Genomic DNA, 21114 nt, shown 5'->3' with positions numbered 1-21114 from the left:
GGGACGACGGGAAAGAGAGGCACAAATCCCTCCCCCCCCTCCCGTCTCTTTCGGAATGTTGGGAAGGGAAGTTGAGCGGCCGTTCAACGGTTAAGCACATGGGTTGCCAACCTCCAGGTCAGGACTGGAAGTCCTTGCTGGCCGCTCTTCTGACTAGGGAGCTCAGCTCCCCTGGAGAATATGGCGGTTCTATTTTTTTTTTTTATTAGACACACATTTTATTTAAAGGTTGTACATTGCATGTTACAGGACTGTTATTCCTTAAAAACATTAAGACACCGTTTTATAATATAAAACAAAGGTGAAAAGAACACAACGTCTTTGCCTCAGAGACAACTTTGAAGAGACGGAGAAGAGAGCCATACTATTACAATGTACGTTTTAGAACCCAGTTGTTGTTATTTTTCCTTTCCAACTCATTTTACTGATCCATATAATCAGTATAATCCAGGGGTAGTCAAAAGGGCTCTCCAGATGTTCATGGACTACAATTCCCGTGAGACCCTGCCAGCATGGCCAATTGGCAGGGGCGCATGGGAATTGTAGTCCATGAACATTGGAAATGTTTAAATAAAGGCTGGCTAGCCATCTGACGAGGAGACTGATTCTGTGAAGGTTCAAGGGAGTGGCAGGTGACAGTGGATGAGCGAGAGGGTTGTGAGTGTCCTGCATGTTTCGGGGGTTGGACTAGATGACCCAGGAGGTCCCTTCTAACTCTTCTGATTCTATGATTCTAACATCTGGCATCCCTGATATAGTCTAAGATAGGACTCCAGAGAAAATGGCATTTCTATGAGGGTGAATTCTATAGACTCACACCCCTTCTGAACATCCTCCCCAGGATCCACCCCCAAATCTTAAATTCCTTTAAGAACAATGTTGCATAAGTCATACTTGCTTCATCCCAGATCAACATTACATATTGTTAGGATGTCGATGCGTTCGTTTGGACAAGAAGACACCATCAAGCAACGGTTTGGTTTCTTTCTGCTCTCCCTTTCCCCCTAATTCGGGGAACTCAAACTAACTAGCTATGATAGAAGAAAGAAATCAACCAGTTTGTCAGTGTAATTTTGTTGCAAAGGAGGAATTTTTGCAGCCTGGACTTGGCAACCCAGTTAGCAGTATTTATTTAGATATATGGGCTTCATAACTGCAGCATGGTTGTGAAGAGGGCTTCATTCCGAAGTATTGGGAAAATGGGATTCTTGGTGGATATGTCAAGACACCCTCCTTCCTTCAGGTCCTATTCATAGAATTATAGAATCGTAGAGTTGGGAGGGACCTCCACGGTCATCTGGTTCAACCCCCTGTACAATGCAGGAACTCACAACTATCTGCCCACCCACAGTGACCCCAATTTCATGCCCAAGCGATTCCTCCACCAAAAAATCTCCAGACTCCAGCCTGGCCTGGAGGAAATTCAAATACCATCCCAAAGCGGCAATTAGCAATTCCCTGGATATGCAAGGAAGGGCCACAAGAGACAAGCACTGGCACATCCCTTCCTGCCCACCCACTCCCAATCTGCCTAAGTTCACAAAATCAGCATTTCTGTTATCAGCACTCGCCCCCCTGCCCCCCCCCCTCAGAATTCCACCAATATGCTCTGGACCTGTTTGCATTGTTGCACTGTTGTATTGTTTATATTGTTTATACTGTTATATTGTTATATGGTTACAAACGAATAGTTATTATTATTGTAAGGTTATTCACATGTTTATAGACTGTTTTATGTATTGTTCTTTGTTCTTATGTAAACTGCCCTGAGCCTCTGGGGAGGGCGGTATATAATTATAATAAATAAATAAAATAAATAAATCTCATCTGATCCCAGAGAAGGTAAGCAGTGTTAGGTCTGTTTAGTACTTGGATGGGAGACCTCCAAGGAAGTCCGAAGTATCTGCACAGCAGCAAGCCTTGGATGCAGCTTGGCAGCACTTTCCACCAAATCCCTGTCAATACAGATGCCTCAGCATACTCTAAGAACTTTCTGGCTTGGCAGAACTTAGCTAAAATTAAAAGACTCTCCCTTCCCAGAGAATGACCTGAGGATGTTTCGGGAGTTATGAAATTACATGTTAAGAAATGCAGTGAGGCAGTGTGGCCAACCATGTGCCCACTAAACCCTTGTCCCTCATGGCTACTTAAAAGGGCCGATGAGAGGATAAGCACCCTCTTCTGGGATATAATTAACCCCTCCCTCTCAACCGGAGAATTCCCGGAGGGACTGAAGGAGGCAGTAGTACGGCTGAGAGCCTGCCAACTACCGCCCTGGCTCGCACATGGCATTTCTAGGGAAGGTGGTGGAAAAGGCTGTCATGGAATAATTATCAGCATTCCTGAGCGAAGCATTCCTGTTACAAATAAATAGTATTGCCATGTTCAATAGGGGCCACTAGATGGCAATGCAGGATTATGTAGGATCATAGATTATACTTCAACTGGGATTTATTTTCAGCAAAGTTTCCCTGGCAGACTTCCGGCCTGGCCGTGGCGTAGAAACAGTGTTGGTCGCCCTGACATTTGTCCTCTGTTGCCCCCTGGATCGAGCCGGCTCAGTGCTGCTCGTGTTGCTCAATCTCTCAGCGGTGCTTGACACAGCTGACTGTGTGCTTTTATCTTGCTGATGCTGGGAAAGGAGGGATAGCCCTCCAATGGTTGGTCCCTTTCCTCCAGGATCACGGATAGAGGGTTGCAATTGGAGAGAACCAATCTCACTGTGGCCAACTTCTAAGCGGAGTGCAGTTCTCTCCCCAATTCTATTCAGTTACTATTCGGTTACTTTATGCCCCCTCTTGCCCAGCGGGTACGGAGGTTCGGGCTGGGATGTCATCAATATGCTGATGTCACCCGGGTGGGATTGAATTATTTGTATTATTTGTAGTTGCAATTTTACTTTCTTGTTTAGATTGTCTATGAAAACGAAAAATCAAACGTAAAAAAAGGGCAATAACATAAATAAATAAACAAAAAGGAAAAGGAAAAGAGGGATTTGCTTGTTTAATATCCCAAGAGCGCATCCAATCCCAGGGGGAGGATTACGGAACTGGGGCGGTATTTCCAAATCGCTTCCTCCATGTAAGGACAAAAGTTGTGACCGATAAAATTGAAGGAAGGCAAACAAACAAACAAACAAACAAACAAATCAATCAATCAATTGGATAAACAAATGGAATCAATCAATTAAATTTAATCATAGAAACATATAAGTAAATATAACACAACAACAACAACAACAACAACAACAACAACAACACATATTACAAATAAACTGCTTTGCCGGGTTCAATGGTGGCCACTAGATGGCAATGCAGGATTATGTAGGATCATAGATTATACTTCAACTGGGAAATCTTTTCAGCAAAGTTTATTTTTTAAAGGGTATTTTGCCTATTGAGTTTTTAAAAACTAAAATATTTGTATGAATGTTTTATTCTTTACAATAAATTCACAATTGATACTAAATGTTTCTTGTTTTACAGGTAGAATTGCAATATATATATATTTAGAAAAATCTGTAGTTAATTGGGAGGCCTGTAGAACGAACACTATTTTCAGATAAAACATAGGCAGAGCTGTGTGCAATTCTGGGGCAAGATTTGTCTTTTCGGCAACATGCTGATGTCAGGACATCACATCCAGCGTAACCTGGAAAGGACGTCATCCTTTTGTGGACCTGCTCTAGTATTTGCCTCAAACACTTATAATTTAGTTTTGGGTTAAGACTATAGAATCCCCAGATACACTGGCAACATGTACAGATTGTGCCAGAAATGATGTCCTGGTATCAGCATGAAGCTGACATCCACATACTAAACTGGGGGGGGGTGTGTGTTGCAAATCCAACAGAAGACAGAATCAGAATACAGGATGATCTTGATAGGCTCGAGAAGTGGGCTCAACTGAATAAACTGAAATTCAATAGTGACAAATGTAAAATTCTGCATTTAGGTAGGAAAAAACAAATACCCCAATATAGGATGGGGGAGACTTGTCTTAGCAGTAGCATGTGTGAAAAGGATCTAGGAGTCTTAGTAGACTATACATTGAACATGAATCAGCAGTGTGACTCAGTGGTTAAAAAGGCAAATGGGATTTTGGGCTGTATCAAACGGAATATCTTGTCCAGTTCACGGGAGGTAATGGTACCGCTTTATTTTGCTCTGGTTCGGCCTCATTTGGAGTACTGTGTTCTGTTTTGGGCACCGCAGTTGAAGAGGGATGTAGACAAGCTGGAGCATGTCCAGAGGAGCGCAACAAAGATGGGAAGGGGTTTGGAGACCAAGATGTATGAAGAAAGGTTGGGGGAACTTGGTCTGTTTAGCCTGGAGAGGAGACGACTGAGAGGGGATCTGATAACCAAGTATTTAAAATGATGATGCCATGTAGAGGATGGAGCAGAGTTGTTCTCTCTTGCCCCAGAGGGATGGACCAGAACCAGTGGGATCAAATTAATTCAAAACAAATTTTGTCTAAACATCTGGAAAAAGTTCCTGACAGAGTGGTTTCTCAGTGCAACAGGCTTCCTCGGGAGGTGGTGGGTTCTCCATCTTTGGAGATCTTTAAACAGAGGCTGGATAGCCATCTGACGGAGAGGCTGATTCTGTGAAGGTTCAAGGGGGTGGCAGGTGACAGTAGATGAGCAATAGGGTCGTGAGGGTCCTGAATAGTGCAGGGGGTAGGACTAGATGACCCAGGAGGTCCCTTCTAAATCTACTATTCTACGATTCTATATGGATTTTACCTGGCATTTTCTCCCTGCCACCCAGCTTGCAACAGGTAGAGCAGGTGGAGGGCAGGTGGTCTCCCTATATAGGTAGAACTATTATATAACTCGTGTTATCTATATTGTGTTGTGCTTGCGATGTGGAAATCCCTGGTCATGATTAGCTAGGCCTCTCTGATAGAATGGAGTCTTTGCCAGCTTTCCAGGTTCTCAGGGAACAAAGCCTTCAGGATGTTGCCCGTTCTGCATCCATGGGGAAACAAGATTGCAAAGATAGGCCAAAGGCATGGTATCTTTGAGGAGCCCTGAAGAAGAAGAAGAAGAGTTGGTTCTTATATGCCGCTTTTCTCTCCCCGAAGGAGTCTCAAAGCAGCTTACAATCACCTTCCTTTTCCTCTCCCCACTACAGACACCCTGTGGGGTGGGTGAGGCTGAGAGAGCACTGATAGTCCTGCTCGGTAGAACAGCTTTATCAGTGTTGTGGTGAACCCAAAGTCACCCAGCTGGCTGCATATGGGGGAGCGGGGAATCAAACCCGGCTCACCAGATTAGAAGTCCGCACTCCTAACCACTACACCAAGCAGGGAGATACCTGGAGAAAATGGTTGCTGGGGGGGGGGCAGTGTCCAACTATGGCATTGTCCCCTGCCGAGGTCTCTTCCCTCTCCAAACCATACACTTCCTGGGTCCCCCCCCCCCAAAAAAAAAAAAATCCCAGGCATTTCCCAAGCAGGACAACCCTACCAAGGTTCAGCAGAGACTGCCAGCTAATGGTTCAGATCCTATATGGGCTGAAAAAAAGGGGGAAAATTGTTTTGAATCTGATGCTGGCCTGATTCTGTGTCAAGAGGTTCTGTTTTAGGAGGCTAATTTGCATGTGGGAGGGGTCGAGAGGGTGGAATTTTCAAACTGGGGGACAGTTGGAATGACAGTTGGTGGTTCTTCTCCCCACCTGTCCCCTCCATTGAAAGTCTGAGGGAGTTTCACCACAGTGTCTCTGGAGACAGAGAACTCTTTTGTCTGACAGGAGTCGTAGAGAGTTCCCAGGCCGTGAGGAGGCTCACTAGCCTCTTTGGAGCATCTCTGCAGTCGCTCTGAGGGGAAAGCAAAAACCAAACGGGGAAAGTGCCTGACATTGGCTCACTTTCTTGCGTGCTTCTGTATTTATTTTATTTAAAACACTTTTCATGCCACCTTTCCACCCAATCAGGATCCGTCTTTCTGTATGTCCACCTAAGGATCTCCCTTTGCCCATCGTGAACGGTAGGAACCCTGCCTGCCACTGTGACTGGGGAAATTTCCTCTCACAATCCTATATGGATTTATGGTTTTCCTATTCAGAAGGCGTTTACTGGGTGTCTTAGTGGGGTGAGCTTTTAGTTCTGATCGATGAGCTTGCCAGGAAGATCCGAGGGTGCCGGGAAATGTTGATTTGCATCAATATAACGAGGCTTTGATTACAAGGGATCATGTCATTAATGAGGTCTAAGACTACAGAGAACAGTTCCCCAGGAGAAAACGGGTGCCTTGGAGTGTGGACTTGATGGCATTGCATGACAGGACAATACTGATTTTTTTTCCAGCACCCACTTCAACACGCTACAAGCCGAGAAGGCAAATGTTACTGAAGAGTTTATTCAGAAAGTTGGGTCCCCTTTGTCTCTGACAGGTCTGGAGACTACTAGCATAATACAGTGCCAGAACTCTATACAGCACACTTGAGCAGATTCATAGCATAGCAGACTAGGAATAAAACAGGCTTTTGGGGGTGAAAGTGAGCATAAAATCTGCCTGAATTCATTCTTGGACTGTGGTACCTAAACAAAACATTTCCCCCCTGCAGCCCCGCAAGGAGATGCCAAATGGGCTCAAAACAGGCTCCTGCACCCCCATCAATTTTCTCATGAGAAAACCGTGCTTGGGGAGGAGCTATTTCACCATATATGCTGTTCCACATGCACCGACTCTCCATATGAAGTTGTGAAATTCGTTAAATCCCCTCCAGCATATTTTTTTGCATGGGAAGACACCTCAGGGAAGAGGTAGTAGCCCTTCCTCCTTGTGAGGAATTCAGAGTTCATTTGAGCTCACTTTTAAAAAAAGGCATTCCCGCAACTGCTGTGTGGAATAAGATAGCATATAGTCCAGGGATGGCCAAACTGTGACACCCCAAATATCCATGGACAACAATTCCCATGAGCCCCTGCCATGTGCCATGAATTGTGGCCCATGGACATCTGGGGAGCCACAGTTTGGCCACCCCAGATACAGCATGATACTCAGATGAGCATTAATGGGACATAGAAAGTCTGGAACAGTGAATTTAATCAATGGGAGCAGAATATTGGATGCAATTTAAATTAATGATGCAGAAATGGATAGGAAGAAATAAGCTGTTCTAATGCAAGTTGTGGCTTAGGAGTCACTGAAACAGGGAATAGCACAGAGCTTGTAAGGTCCTGGGGATATTGTCAGGCCTTTTACGGGCTCTGAACTGACTTCTGTCACTCCTTCCGGCAGCTTGAAGGTGAACGCTCTCAGCAGAGTGGTGAAGAAGGTGAAAAGCTCCATCATCGCCATCGCTTTCCCGGGACACGCACGGGCTCCTGCGAGAGCAAGGAAAACAAAGCCAGCAAGTAAGTCATAGCTCTACCTCTCCGGCGTCTTGTATGAAGGTAGCCCGCATTCATGGCAACACTGAACTAAGTTTGGATTTTCTCCTTTACCTGCGCCAAAGATCAAAAATTCTTCCCTGTTGACAAATTTTCCATCTTGGTCCAAAAAATGATTGGGGTTGAACATTCGAGGGGTCTCCCATATCTCGGGATCATAAATAACTGAGTGGACATCTGGAACCACCATGGTACCCTGCAAGGAAGAAGCAGTTGGTTTAGAGTAGAGTTGCGCGCTCTGGCGCAGTTTGGCCACTTCGGTGATCATCAAAGCCTGAGGCGGCCAGAGCCACGGTGCAGAGGGGACGGCCGGCACGCCAGTTGGTGTCCACGGCACAGAGCTCTGCACCTGCGTGTGGGCACTGGATTGCGTACCACCACCGCCCCTCCCCTCTGCAGCGCTGGCCACCTCAGGCTTCGATGATCGCTGAACCTGCCAAACTGTGCCGGAGTACGCAACCCTAGTTTAGAGTGCGCCCGCTCCAGCACCACCCGTTTTGGTCCCTCATTCCGTGCCGATCCTCTTGGAGTTCCAAAGATCCTCCTGGAACTCAAAACTCACATCTTTAAAATTAATACCCAAATAAATAAATCTTTATTCTTATAAGCCGCCCTTTCTACACAGCTCAGGGCAGGTGACACCACGGTTAAAATGACTGGTTGAGAACAGAATAATTCCTCATGTAATTTACCCTGAACTAATTAAACAGACCTCAGGGTTCAAATGTTTTGGGAGTAGGTCAGGCTTTCTCAATCTGGGGTTTCTATATAAAACTTGGAAGGGTTTCCTGAATGGGTGGGAGTTCAATAATGTTGTGTGTGTGTTTTTTAGGTTTGTTAAACATCTATTGGGTGATGTAACGATATATAGTCAATCTGCCCCCCCCCCAATGGCCAATGATGGACCTGGAGGGGGTGGGAAGGGAAGGGTCCCTGGATGGGCGTGTCCACAGCTGTGTTTCCCAACCATATTGTGCATGATCACGTCACTTTTGGAGTGTCTCAAAGCCTGAAGAATGTTTCAGGGGTTTTTCAATGATAAAAAAGTTGAGAAAGGCTGGAGTAGATCTTCAGTTTCCAGTACTGAGACCTGGGCAGAGTCTGCACTTACTTTGTTTATTCCATTGTCAATCCTGTTGAATTCAGATCGCTTTGAACTCGGATCTTCCTCTTCCCCCCCCCTCCCCATTGAAACAGGATAGTATTCTGTACGTGGTTAGGGTAGTTCAGAAGGGGGGGGGGGAGCCAAGCCTCTTTCTTTCTTTTCTTGAAGGGGGAGGGGGAGAAGCCAAGCAGGGAGCATTTATCTTTTCTTGGAGGGGGGTGGGTGGGAGAGGATCGAAAAAGGCAGAGAAGGGAGAAAAAATCCAGGACCGACAGAAGTTGAGAGAAATTAGGGGCTTCTCCTTTAAGGTAAGTTTGTCACATGGCCACCTGTGGCCAATCACGGGTCCTCTACCATGGAGGAGAAAATAGTGCTCTAGGGTGGAAAATAGTGCTCTAGGGGGGAAAACACACACACACTGAGGCACTTCTGGGAGCTGTTCATCCAATCCCTGGATGCTACCTAACAATCATAGGTTACCATAGATGACGTAAACTACTTTGGTGAATGTAGAAGTAGTCCTCTACAGTAGGATCCTTTACACTTTTGGGGAAGTGAGGACAGACTGGTTATTCTGGAAGTGCTTCAGTGCGTCGATGAAGCCATGGCTAGCCCTGTGCTAGCTTGCATTCTGTGTCCAGGTGCGATACAAGGTGTTGGCTTTGACCACTGAAACTCTAAACTGCTCAGGCCCAGGGAACCTGAAGGCCTGCCTTCACCCATTCCAATAGGGTAGAGGCCCCTTGGATAATGTTTGTTCTTGAATTACAGAACCGCATATTGAACAATCTATCGTACCTTAGGAATGAAAGCACCAAGAATGGTCACGTCCTGCATACACAGTCTAGGGTTCCCAGTTAATAAAATACATTTGAAACGCTGGATCTCATGAATCACAGCAAAGGTGTAGGGCACTTTCTTCCGATCTTGATAGCTGATGTTTTGGGAGGAACCGAAAGCATCTTCTAGTTCCTTCTGGACTTTCTCTGGGGAAAACGATGGGAAACGTAAGATTTATTTGGGGTAATTCATTTGTTTTGTGGAAAATTAAGCAATCGTTAGGAGATCTTTATTCCATCTGAAATTAGCTCATGTGGTTACCTTAAAAAAACTTGGTAGCAACAAATAGAAGATCCTGGCAATTTAAGGGAGACACATTATCTCCATCGTAGAAGGAAGAACAGAATCTAGGGAAAAAGGAACCAGAGCTGCCTAAACTCAAAGCAGAGTTGAATGCTCTCTGCCTCGTTCACTTGAATGCCTCATTTCTTGTTAATTCCCAACTCTGCATTTACTAGAATCCAGCGTATTGTCCAATGTAGTGGGTCTTAATCCAATGCTTTCTACCAGTGTGCCACTTAGTACTGCACAAGGAACAGATTTTTAAAAGGACATAAACATCACTCTCTAAACAAGGTACGCATTTTGAAAAAAGAGAGCTCTGTGTACAAGAACTGTGAGTATGAGCACTCAGTGGTGCACCTGGGTTCCTCCACTGGCTGTTCAAGAGAATTGCAGCCTCAAAGAAACAGATATAGGATGGAGGAGACTTGTCTTGGAAGTAGCATGTGCGAAACGGATCTAGGAGTCTTAGTGGACCATACAATGAACATGAGTCAACAGTGTGACTCGGTGGCTAAAAAGGCCAATGGGATTGTGAGCTGTATCAAACGGAGTATCGTGTCCAGATCACAGGAGGTGATGTTACCGCTTTGCTCTGCTCTAGTTTGGCCTCACCTGGAGTCCTGTGTTCAGTTTTGGGCACCCCAGTTGAAGAGGGATGTAGACAAACTGGAGCATGTCCAGAAGAGGGCAACAAAGATGGTGAGGGGTTTGGAGACAAAGACATATGAAGAAAGGTTGGGGGAGCTGGATCTGTTTAGCCTGGAGAGGAGACGACTGAGAGAGGATCTGATAACCATCTTCAAGTATTTAAAAGGGTGCCATATGGAGGATGGAGCAGAGTTGTTCTCTCTTGCCCCTCCAGAGGGACAGACCAGAAGAAATGGGATGAAATTAATTCAAAATTCTGTCTAAACATCGGAAGAAGTTCCTGACAGTTCAAGCGATTTCTCAGTTGAACAGGCTTCCTTGGGAGGTGGTGGGTTCTCCATCTTTGGAAATTTTTAAACAGAGGCTAGATAGCCATCTGACAGAGAGGCTGATTCTGAGGGGGTGGTCAAGAGTGGGGCACAGAAGGCAACTGGCTGGCTGCTGGACAGACAGGCAAGCCACTTGGAGGAGGAGTCAGGGGCAGACAGCCACCCTTAGTGGGTATTATGTGCTGAGACCAGCTTCTCCTCCAAGCCCTTGCCAGAAATATTAAGTGGAATAGATGAGCTTTTGTTTGCATGCACACTTCTTCAGATACATTGAAACTGAAGTCACCAGCTTTAGTCCAATCTTAGCTAAATTTACTGCTCAGTTACTTATGCATTTTGACTATAATAATCCCTTCCTGGCACTATCCTCACCCTTTACCTATATGTAAAGGTTGATGACTTCAGTTTCAATGTATTTCAGCCCATTAAGACATTATAGAACCCTAGTGCAGGAAGAAATCTATTTCTGTACAGGGAAAATTCACAATCATCATACGAATATAAAAGCAGAAGTCATGTTGGATCAGGCCAATAGCCCATCCAGTCCAACACGCCAGGTGCCATCCGGAGGTCCACCAGCAGGAACCGAACTCCAGAAGCCCTCGCACTCTTGCACCAAGAATATAGAGTGACACCGTCCTTGACAGCATGTTCCAGCTATATCTTGTGGCTAATATCCACTGGAGGATCTCTTGAAGCTCCAGCCAATTCTTCACAGACCCCCACCCCCTACAGTTCATACTGATATATAAATCAGCCTCAAGTCTGAACTCCTTAGTGAGTTGTAAGAATACGGTGGCCCTTGTTTAGATTGCACAATTCTGATTCACCTTGGATATCTGGATGAGTCACCATGAGAAGCAGTGCCCATTGCAGAGTGGCGCTAGTTGTGTCTGTCCCACCAGTAAAAAGGTCGGAAATACACTGAAACAGGTTGGCGTCATCGTATGTTGAAGTGGGATCATTCTTGCTCTATGGACAACAGGAAACAAAATGACAATGATTTTTTGCTTCAGTTTCCAATACACCATCCCATACACTGGCACATCCCTTCCTGCCCACCCACTCACCATCTGCTTGTTCATCAAATATTTTAAGATTACACTCTGCCCCAGGATGACTGGCTCGAGACAGGGGCAGTATATAAATCAAGAAATAAATCAAGAAATAAAATGACCTTCTCCATCTGAAGCAGATAGTAGTCGATGAAATCCCGTGGATCATGCACGGCCAGTTGCGCCCTATGCGCTTCCGTCTCTTTCATTGCATGCGAAAGTACAACATCTACAGCATTAAAGACTGCCTTGTATGGCCATCTGATATGTTTCATGAGCCCAGGTAGGACTTCATACATCTGCAAATAAATGAAAGCAAACCCTGCCCTTCAGTCAACGGGCCGAATAGCCCCTTCACCACCATGAACTGGATTACACTGACGAGCAAGCACATTAATACTATTGTTCCTGGGTCAAGATATGTATGACAGAGAGATGTGTGAACTGCGTCTTAACTTTTTTTGTTAGTTCTCCATTCCCAAAATCCAGTTACAGGAAGTGGCCAGTTTTAATAAATGATTAGCAGGACTAAAATTGCTCCGGTCTCAGTTGGAGGATGAGGATATTCTTGACTGATGGGGTGATTTAGCTCATTGAAAAAGGAGGCAGGGACAAATCTTTTCCTTCCTTACTTTTGATCCGATATAAGCTCTGTGATACAAAGATCTTGAGCAATGGATAGTCTCTCTTAATCTCTTATCACCCGACAGACAAAACGAGAACATTTTTACTTGCGGCTGCTAGAGTTCTTTTTGGATTCCTGTCAGAAAATAAAAAGGTAACTAAATCCTATATGTTCTATATGTCTGAAGGAATTTGCAAACATGGTTAAATAGAGCGCCTCCTGAGTACAAAGGGCACTCCGGAAGGATATGGACTATTGTGTCAGTCTTACCTAAGTGACGGAGCAGATTTGTTCTGAATTAGATAAACACATGAACCTACCCATCATAACTGCCAAGGAGTGAGCATTTAGCCTTGCCAGAATGAACGCTCTTAGCAGACTTTGAAAAGACAACAGATAGGTGCCGGAGGGAAGAGATTATTAATTAATGAATTAATTTATTATTATTAAATTTATTGCCCACCACGCGTGATGGATTACAGATGTCCAGTAAAACGCCAATAAAACCCCATTAAAACGGACAGCAAAAATTACAATAAAAACAGAACAACATGGCAGTAAAACTTCCCCAACTTCCCCCCACCCCATAAAAACACTCTAGGGGGAAATAAGGAGGGTCACAATGACAACTGACTGCTAAGTACACCAGGGAGGTGCCACAGATCTTCCTTGCCACACCCAGCCTCAACCAAAGACCTGGCGGAAGAGCTCCGTTTTGCAGGCCCTGCAGAATGCTGAAAGCGTTGGAGGTGGAATATCAAGAAATTGGGATGAACCGGTGCATCATGCGTCACTTTGGTGACTGATTGATTTCACACCATTTCTCATCAAAGCAAATACTGTATGGGAGCCCATGTTTATTTATTTGTTTTTTCGGCTTCTCTACTGCCCCTCACTTGGTGTCTCAGGGTGGTTAACCCTTCTGGAAGATCAAAGTATTATTGTGTGCCTCCAAGACTTAGAGATGACTGCAAACATGTTTATTTGTGAAAACAGTGGAGCTAAGAAACTCTGCTGCATTTAATTTGAATAATTAATTTCCAGTAACGGACTTTCCCTGAGCAGAGGTGATGGATCAAGCCTTCAGCTTCTCACAGAACTATTTTATCATCCATGCAGTGAGAGGCCCTAATCTCTCCCCAAGTCAACAGGAAAGGAAAATACTACTCACAAGATGAAAAAAGGTGCCTCCAAATTTCATATTATATTCCATGGCATCCAATAGCTTGAGGAATTCTTCATCATCAACAGAATACCGGTGTCCAAAAACCAGAGCACATATCACATTGCAAAGTGAATTAAAAATCGGTAAAGAAGGATCAGTAGGCTGCCCTGCAAACCAAGGTATATGCAAAATATTAATGACTAGGGGTAAAGCCCGTTGTATCCAGGAATACAACAGGTACTAGAGCTTAGTGGTGGGAAGAAGAAGGAGAGGGTTGTCCTGCATGCAAGGGCATGGGGATGAAGGAGTGTTTTTGGGGGGGTTGTGGTAGCAAATGGAGGTGTGGTAGTGGTGACATGGATGTGAAGAAAGTGCAGTAGGGAAGCTGCCTGCCCCAAAGTTCATAAGAGGGAGAAGGTGGCAGTTAGGGTGGTGGTGGGGTGCCAAAAATGAAGGATTATCTTCAGAATACATCCCCCCTGTGTCAAGCGCTAAAAGAACTCACAACAAAACTTCTATAATGAGAAAATTTTAATGGAAGTTTACTCTAGTCACTGTAACTCAAGAAGTCAAATCTACCCCACAATAGAATTGCAAGCCCTTTTCAATACAATTCTCCCGCCCAAAACTTGAATGTTCCCAAGGGGAGGGGTGCCCTCTTCCCCAGGTGCCATCCCAGGCATCCTGCCAGAGGTGCTACAATTAGCACGTCCTTGGACTGGCCGGCGCCTACTGACAAGATACATTGTTGCTGTTACAAAAAGCAGAGCGAGCGGGCAGGGATCAAAGCACAAACAATTCAGAGCGGGCACTACAAAGCATGATAACATGGGAACAGAGAATAGGCTTGGGTTACATGGAAAGCCAGGAAAAAGAATAGTGAAATACAGACAAGATGGGGTAACCCCTGTTCATGGACAATTCATGACAGAGAGCAGGCACTGATCCTGACACCCTGCTGTTTGTGATGGAAGCTACAAAACTGATGTTGTGTAATTTGTCATTCTCCGTAAGACATATCCTTACTAACTCCTGGACCCACAATGTCAAAATCTGGTATTTTCCCAGCAGGAATCACTCAGGTTTGGGGATACTAATGTAATTTGCTTCTCAGATGCTATGCTAATTTAGGAACAACCGTGGCAAGGCAGCTGGTGTTCTGTCATGGCTGGTGGACTTCCTGAAGGCACCTGGGTTTGGTCTAATGTTTGACACAGAGTATGGGATTGGAAAGGACATGGCTACTCTGAACATTTCTGAAGCACCCTAAAAAGGCAGCACTAAAGTCATTCACACATCCAAGAAGTAATGAATCAGAAGACAATCTTCAAAGATTTCTGCAGAGCAGGACATAGCACCCTAATCCCAGTAAAACATACCCTTTGTACGTGCAAAAGTCTCCATAAGTTGACGGGCCTCATCTTCTATTTGGCTCTGTACACTCTCCTTTCCCATTCCCAGCTTCTGCATGGTAGCTATCCCAAACTTCCTCTGCTGCTTCCATGTGTGACCATTTGAGAATACAATACCTGAGGCCATTAAAAATCAACAAAACATTATAACAATTTATGTTTAACTATTACTTAAATCGTTTCTAAGCATTCAAGAGCTACCTGTTATACATGGGTTGTGATTCTGATGAAGAATCAGTCAGTGTCTGTTATACTGGGTTTTGACATATATTTCAGAATCCAGAGCCTCAGCATCGGAAAAATGTATGGTGTAAATCTCAGAAGGCTATATGTTAGCTCATTAAAAAAGTTGAGAAGTGGTATTGTGAAACTTCAGCTTTAGAACGCTTTTGGAACAGGGTTAGGACACCAGCTCTCGAGACTCTTCCAGGGAAGTGAAACCCTTCTTATTTGATCCTTGGAGTCAAGCAAGCGGTAATGGAGGGTGGCACGCTGACTCTCAGTCGAGAACTGGTATTTGGGATCCCTCTCAACTTTCAGATGAGAGCCAGTCGTTTGGCCCTACAACATGACTCATGTGTACATTTATTTTATTTTAATTTTATTTATTACATTTAGATATGGATGATGTACTTGTGATCTGTACTCCTTTATTGTGTAAATACTGAAAACAAACACTGGTATGAAACAGCCAGCTAGATAGCTCTCTATTGTCATAGCCAGTGTCCTTTTTCCATGACTCCTCTACTATTCTTGCTTCTCCTTTTTTTCTTCTCCCATGGCCTCTGTAACAGAAAGAGAAGGGAATTCCACTTCCTCCTTTGTGTTTCTAAACTTCTGTGTGATAGATCCATTTTGAGTTGCAGCATGTAACCTCTAAATTGAAGAGCTCCTGTATGAGCTATAGGAAGATATGTACTTTCTTGTTTTTTATCCTGGTTCCCCTACCCTGGCAGTTCTACTAAATTAATTTATTATACTTTAACACTTCCTTGCCTGGTCTCATCATTAGTAACTCTGCAACTTTTAAACACAAAATACCCAACAGCTTTTAATGGAAACTTACCTTTTTCGTTGACTATAGCTTGATAGAACGGGGTGACCGGTCTCCCAGAGAACACCTCTGAATGCTTTATAAGGCCTTCTTTCATAGCGTGAAATCCAGACAGTATTACCACAGGTGTAGACCCTACCCATACAGTATAAATGTTTCCATATTCCTTTGCTGTCTGCAGTTTGGTAGAAACAGATGAATTTTAGTTTTTTCCCAAATTCGGCTTACCGTCTATCTTTCTTTATGGACTGGCAACTTCCATTTCAATATATATGAAGAAGTGTACTTTCACAGGAAACTTTATACTTTGAATAAAACTTGTTGGTTTTAAAGGTGCCATAGGATTTGAACTTTGTTAATCTTTTTAAATATTTTTAATGACTCAATACAGACTCAATATAGGGTGGTTTGCCAGTGCCTTCCCCAGTCAGTACCGTTTACCCCCCAGCAAGCCAGGTACCCATATATATATGAAGGGAATTGAGGAAATTCAGATCAATTTCCTGAATTTCCTCAACTCCCTTCATATATATATATATGAAGGGGGCAACTGAGGGGGAACAAGAATAAGAGTTGGTTCTTTGTTGTTGTTGTTATGTGCGAAGTCGTGTCCGACCCATCGCGACCCCATGGACAATGATCCTCCAGGCCTTCCTGTCCTCTCCCATTCCCCGGAGTCCATATTGGACACCTTCCGACCTGAGGGGCTCATCTTCCGGCGTCATAACGTTTTGCCTTTTGGAACTGTCCATAGAGTTTTCATGGCGAAGATACTGGAGTGGTTTGCCATTTCCTTCTCCAGTGGATCACCTTTTGTCAGAGCTCTCAGCTATGACCTGTCCGTCTTGGGTGGCCCTGCACGGCATAGCTCATAGCTTCACTGAACTACGCAAGTCCCCTTGCCACAACAAGGCAGCGATCCTTGAAGGGGGGAGTTGGTTCTTAGATGCTGCTTTTCTCTACCCAAAGGAGTCTCAAAGTGGCTTCCTTCCGCCTTCCCTTTGCTCTCCCCACAACAGACACCCTGTGAGGGAGGTGAGGCTGAGAGAGCTCTGATATCGCTGCTCATGGTTTTATCTCGGAGTCCCTCCCATCCTGTGGTTCCCGAAGGTCCCCCGTCCCTCCAAATCAACCTTCTATGGAGATTGGTGAGCTGCATCAGGGTACTGTCCCACATTCATGACTGTAATCATTGACATACTATTCCCGACCTGTGTAGGTCAGGCATAGTACCAAAACGTTAGGACCGACTCTTGAGATGCATTTTGGCTCATTCTCGTTTTTCAGAAGATTATTCAGAAACCACCACCCCACCACCCCGTACCTCAGCAAACATGTCAGGATGAATTCGGAATCTCGCCTGTATAAACTTGACAGCAACCAGATGCACAGGAGGCCCGGGAGGATACTTCTTCCGTGCTTGGAACGGGTTCAGGAAGTGGAGGCCCAGGAGACACACCAGCACAACCAGCAGTATTGCCTGGGTCCACATAATTCTGCTCCTTGGCCTTGGTATGGCCTTCCGAGTTAAACCCTCTTGGTCTGTTGACCGGTTTTTCCCCTCTTAAAAAGGATTTTCTCTTTGGGACTGTTGCAATGCATATAAGCAGCCTCTAGGGGGCAAGTGACTGCTTTGCAGGCCGTAGAGTTCTAGCCCTGCAGGGCTCCTGTATGGGAGTCTGCAGCAGAGCAAGCTGGTGGAGAGGCTGGCTGCAAGAGGGCCTGGCTAGAGAGAGCTAAATGAAAAGTGCTCTTTTTATTTAATGTATTGATTCGGGTTTATAAACCAGCCTCTCCGCTCGAGCAGACTCAGGGCAATGAACGACATATGTCCAACGACAGAATTAAAACCACCGTTTTAACAATTATGAAACCAATTCGAAAAAATGCTGCCCTTGGGTGTTGAGACCCGGGTGGGATACAGGAGGCAGGCCAATGGGATGTTGATATTTTAACTGGCCTAGGCCGTAGGCCTGGTGGAAGAGCTCTGCCTTGCAGTTGAGGCAAGCTGATGTGACCTACTGTTCATGATACTACAGGGATTGGAATAGGTGGCCCGTACAGCCCCTTCCAACTCTATGGTTCTGAGTCTATCATCTCATTAAAGAGATCATCTCATCATCTTATTAAAGTCATGTATGCAGTAAGCCTTTTGACAGTATGCCCACAGACTATAGGAATAGTATGTTAGCACATGTCATGATTCACATGATTAATGCCAGTCTGTAATCCTGAAGGAGCAGAGGAAACTGCCTTGGTTGTTTTGTTAGAAGAGCTAGCTGTGTTTACTAACAAGAATGATTCCTTTGTTGGTTCTCCTGCAGTGCTCAATGTGGATTTTTGATTCTCAGTCCGTTAGGTATAATATTCAATCTTTTAAAAATTATTACAGCCCTTCCAACACACCTTACATTTGTGCATCCTGTTGCGCTCCATCCAAATCAAATAGGTTTTGTCTAAGATTGACCTGATTGATCTTACTGTTGCTCTGGAAAACAGTGAAAATTAAGTACCAAAAGTATTAAAGTCCATTTTGAATGAATGAATGTAGCTGATTGAAAACATTTATTCTTACGAGTTCAACTATGTATTGCTTTGCTTATTTGTGTTATATGTTTGGCTTTACCTTTTAAATGCCTTGACCTTGTTCTAGTCACAGGAATTGTGGATGACTATGACTATGACAAATTTAAGTCCAGTGGCACCTTTAAAACCCCTAAAACCAACCAAATTCAAGGTATAAGCTTTTGTGTGCACACACTTTTCCTCAGATACAATGTTTCCTCAGATACAAATGCACACATTAATTAATTAATTAATTAGTGTGCCGCCGCTCCCCGACAGCTATCGCGGCGGTTCACAGCATAAAATTCTAAAAATAATAAAATCCCAATTTACCCAATAAAACAGTATCACTAAGATGGCAGTAATATAGAATCATAGAATCATAAAATTGGAAGGGGCCATACAGGTCATCTAGTCCAACCCCCTGCTCAACGCAGGATCAGCCCAAAGCATCCTAAAGCAAATATCCTTATTTAATCTTCCCACCTTGTTCAGGGTCCTGATCTTCCCCTAGTGAGCCCCGATATTACTGCTTGGTCAGAACAGCTTTATCAGTGCCTTGGCGAGCCCAGGATCACCCAGATGGCTGCATGTGGGGGAGTGCAGAATCGAACCTGGCATGCCAGATTAGAAGTCCGCACTCCTAACCAGTACACCAAACAGCACTGGGACCGTGCATCCTTAGAGAACAAGAGGTACAGTGAAGGCCGGGCACCAGGTACTCCCAGAGCTGATGGGGAGAACCTGGTGTCACAGTCCATGGTTGGGCAGTCACACTGGAAATGTTCCATTTGCTCATGAGTATAATATGGGTCCTATTGTGCAGCCATTACAGGCCCATCTGGGTCCCAAAGTCCCGGAGCCTCGTGAAGCTATGAAAAGGTCTCCCTTGAGAGGTTGGCTCAGCTGGTGGCTACAAGCCTTTACCCAAGCCCAATGGTCTTTTGTTTTGGGGCTGCAGGGCTGCCCTGGTCCAGGGATGGCCTCTGTCTTTGGTCCCTCAAGATGGCTTGTTGCTGCTTTTGCCACCACATAGTTCTCCAGTATCCTTATCAAAATCTTCAAGCTTGCTTCTCAGGACCCACACCCTAAACTCAAGGGATATGACTTGCTTGGCCAGTATCTTTTCCACCCGGGTGACTTTACCCAATATCATTGGACCTAGCCCCTGCTTCACAAATTCTGTAAGCTCTGCAATGGCTCGATGAGGTAGGCCTCCTCACTTCCACTGTCAAGCTCAGAACTGTGGATGAAAAAATATTGAAACAAGATGGGGGCTTCAGGGATGTCATAGCCATCTGGTCCTTCACTTAGGCTCATAAGGTGAATTGAGCTCCTCTGGTAAGATAAGATCCCAGAATGTAAGACCAGGTCTGGGTTGGATAATTCCTGGAGACTTTGGGTGTGTAGCCTGGAGAAGATGACATCTGGGGAGGAGAGAGAGCGCACGAGGGCATAATGCTATGGCAATTACCCTCCATAATGGCCATTTTCTGCAGGGAACTGGTCTGCAGGGAACTGTTATATTTCCAGGACTTCTCCAGGCCCCATCTGGAAGTTGGGAACCCTACAATATCTCACCCCTTCTAGCTAGGTTATAGGGCCTAGCTAAACTCAAAACTGCCACAACCCCTCAGATTGCGTGTTCCGTATTCAGTAGGGATGTGTCCACTGAGTAGGGTTGCCAACCTCCAAATGGCACCTGGAGATCTCTGGCAATGACAACTGACCTCCTGATGACCAGGATCAAGCCCCCTGAAGAAAATGGCTGTTTGGGGGTGGGGTAGACTCTATGGCATTCTCCCCTGCTGAGGTCCCCACCCTCCACAGGCTCCATCCCCAAGTATTGCCCAAGCAGGAGTTGACAAACCTCCCAAGGTTCAACAGAGACTGCCAAATATCTTATATGGCAGTGGTTCTCAACCTGGGGGTTGGGACACTTTTGGGGGTTTAACAACCCTTTCACAGGGGTCATGGCAGTGTGAGCAGCCCTTCTCTCCAAGGGGGTCTCAAAGTATCTGACATTGCTCCTCTTCCAGTGCATCCACACAACAGCCTTGTGGGGTAGATCAAGATAGAGCGTTCGTCTGTCTGGAGCAGCAGAAAAGAGTGAGATCAGCGTGGTGGGACAAGAGGCAGAACTGAACTGAGAAACCCCAGAAAAAAAACACAATTTATATCCAATCATGAACAATGGATCCTCATGCCATTGGTCAGTTTTGGTTTAATATCTGTGAAAGAACACTTGCCTAATTTTAATTCCTCTTGTAGAGAAACTGTATTGTACAGTTCCTGTACAAGAGGAACTGTATTAAAGGGTTGCGGCATTAGGAAGGTTGAGAACCACTGTTATACGGACTGAAGAGAAGAGGGGGTGGAATTATTTTGACTCTAATGCTGACCTGGTTCTGTTTAGAAGCCAGGAGGCTAATTTGCATGTGGGAGAGGCCGAGAGGGTGGAATTTTCAAACTGGATGACAGTTGGAATGACAGTTGATGGTTCTTCTCCCCAGCCCAGCCCAGCCCAGCCCAGCCCAGCCCAGCCCAGCCCAGCCCAGCCCAGCCCAGCCCAGCCCAGCCCAGCCCCTCAAGCCTGAGGGAGTTTCACCACAGTGTCTCTGGAGACAGAG

The 21114-nt window shown here is 45.1% G+C and overlaps 1 protein-coding gene and 1 long non-coding RNA gene across 2 annotated transcripts in view; one reads left to right on the top strand and one right to left on the bottom strand.

Moving 5' to 3' along the window:
• Positions 1 to 5678: 5678 nt before the first annotated feature.
• The window catches only part of LOC143842898 (uncharacterized), a 66099-nt gene continuing 50663 nt past the window's right edge, over positions 5679 to 21114 (top strand). The window contains exons 1-2 of the long non-coding RNA XR_013233389.1: positions 5679 to 5992; positions 7250 to 7365. This is a non-coding gene — a long non-coding RNA (uncharacterized LOC143842898). The remainder of the gene's footprint in view (positions 5993 to 7249; positions 7366 to 21114) is intronic.
• Positions 7070 to 17442, bottom strand: LOC143842896 (cytochrome P450 2C3-like). Its single transcript, XM_077348201.1, has 9 exons — positions 17244 to 17442; positions 15932 to 16094; positions 14833 to 14982; positions 13460 to 13620; positions 11786 to 11962; positions 11439 to 11580; positions 9305 to 9492; positions 7456 to 7597; positions 7070 to 7335 (listed from the first exon to the last, which is right to left on the bottom strand). The coding sequence occupies exons 1-9, from the start codon at positions 17409 to 17411 to the stop codon at positions 7145 to 7147; spliced, it is 1482 nt and encodes a 493-aa protein (XP_077204316.1). The 5' UTR covers positions 17412 to 17442; the 3' UTR covers positions 7070 to 7144.

This window comes from Paroedura picta, chromosome 8 (genome assembly GCF_049243985.1).
Source record: "Paroedura picta isolate Pp20150507F chromosome 8, Ppicta_v3.0, whole genome shotgun sequence".
Taxonomy (NCBI): Eukaryota; Metazoa; Chordata; class Lepidosauria; order Squamata; family Gekkonidae; genus Paroedura; species Paroedura picta.
This window is presented reverse-complemented; position numbering and strand designations above follow the sequence as displayed.

What these genes read in the sequence shown, in the direction of transcription:
- LOC143842896 (XM_077348201.1), bottom strand. Translation starts at nt 17,411, where the DNA reads ATGTGGACCCAGGCAATACTGCTGGTTGTGCTGGTGTGTCTCCTGGGC. An exon ending in GAGGCACCTTTTTTCATCTT is followed by an intron (nt 11,963 to 13,459) that starts GTGAGTAGTATT and finishes ATTTATTTGCAG; the next exon opens with ATGTATGAAGTCCTACCTGG. An exon ending in ATTTTTGATCTTTGGCGCAG is followed by an intron (nt 7,336 to 7,455) that starts GTAAAGGAGAAA and finishes TTGCTCTCGCAG; the next exon opens with GAGCCCGTGCGTGTCCCGGG.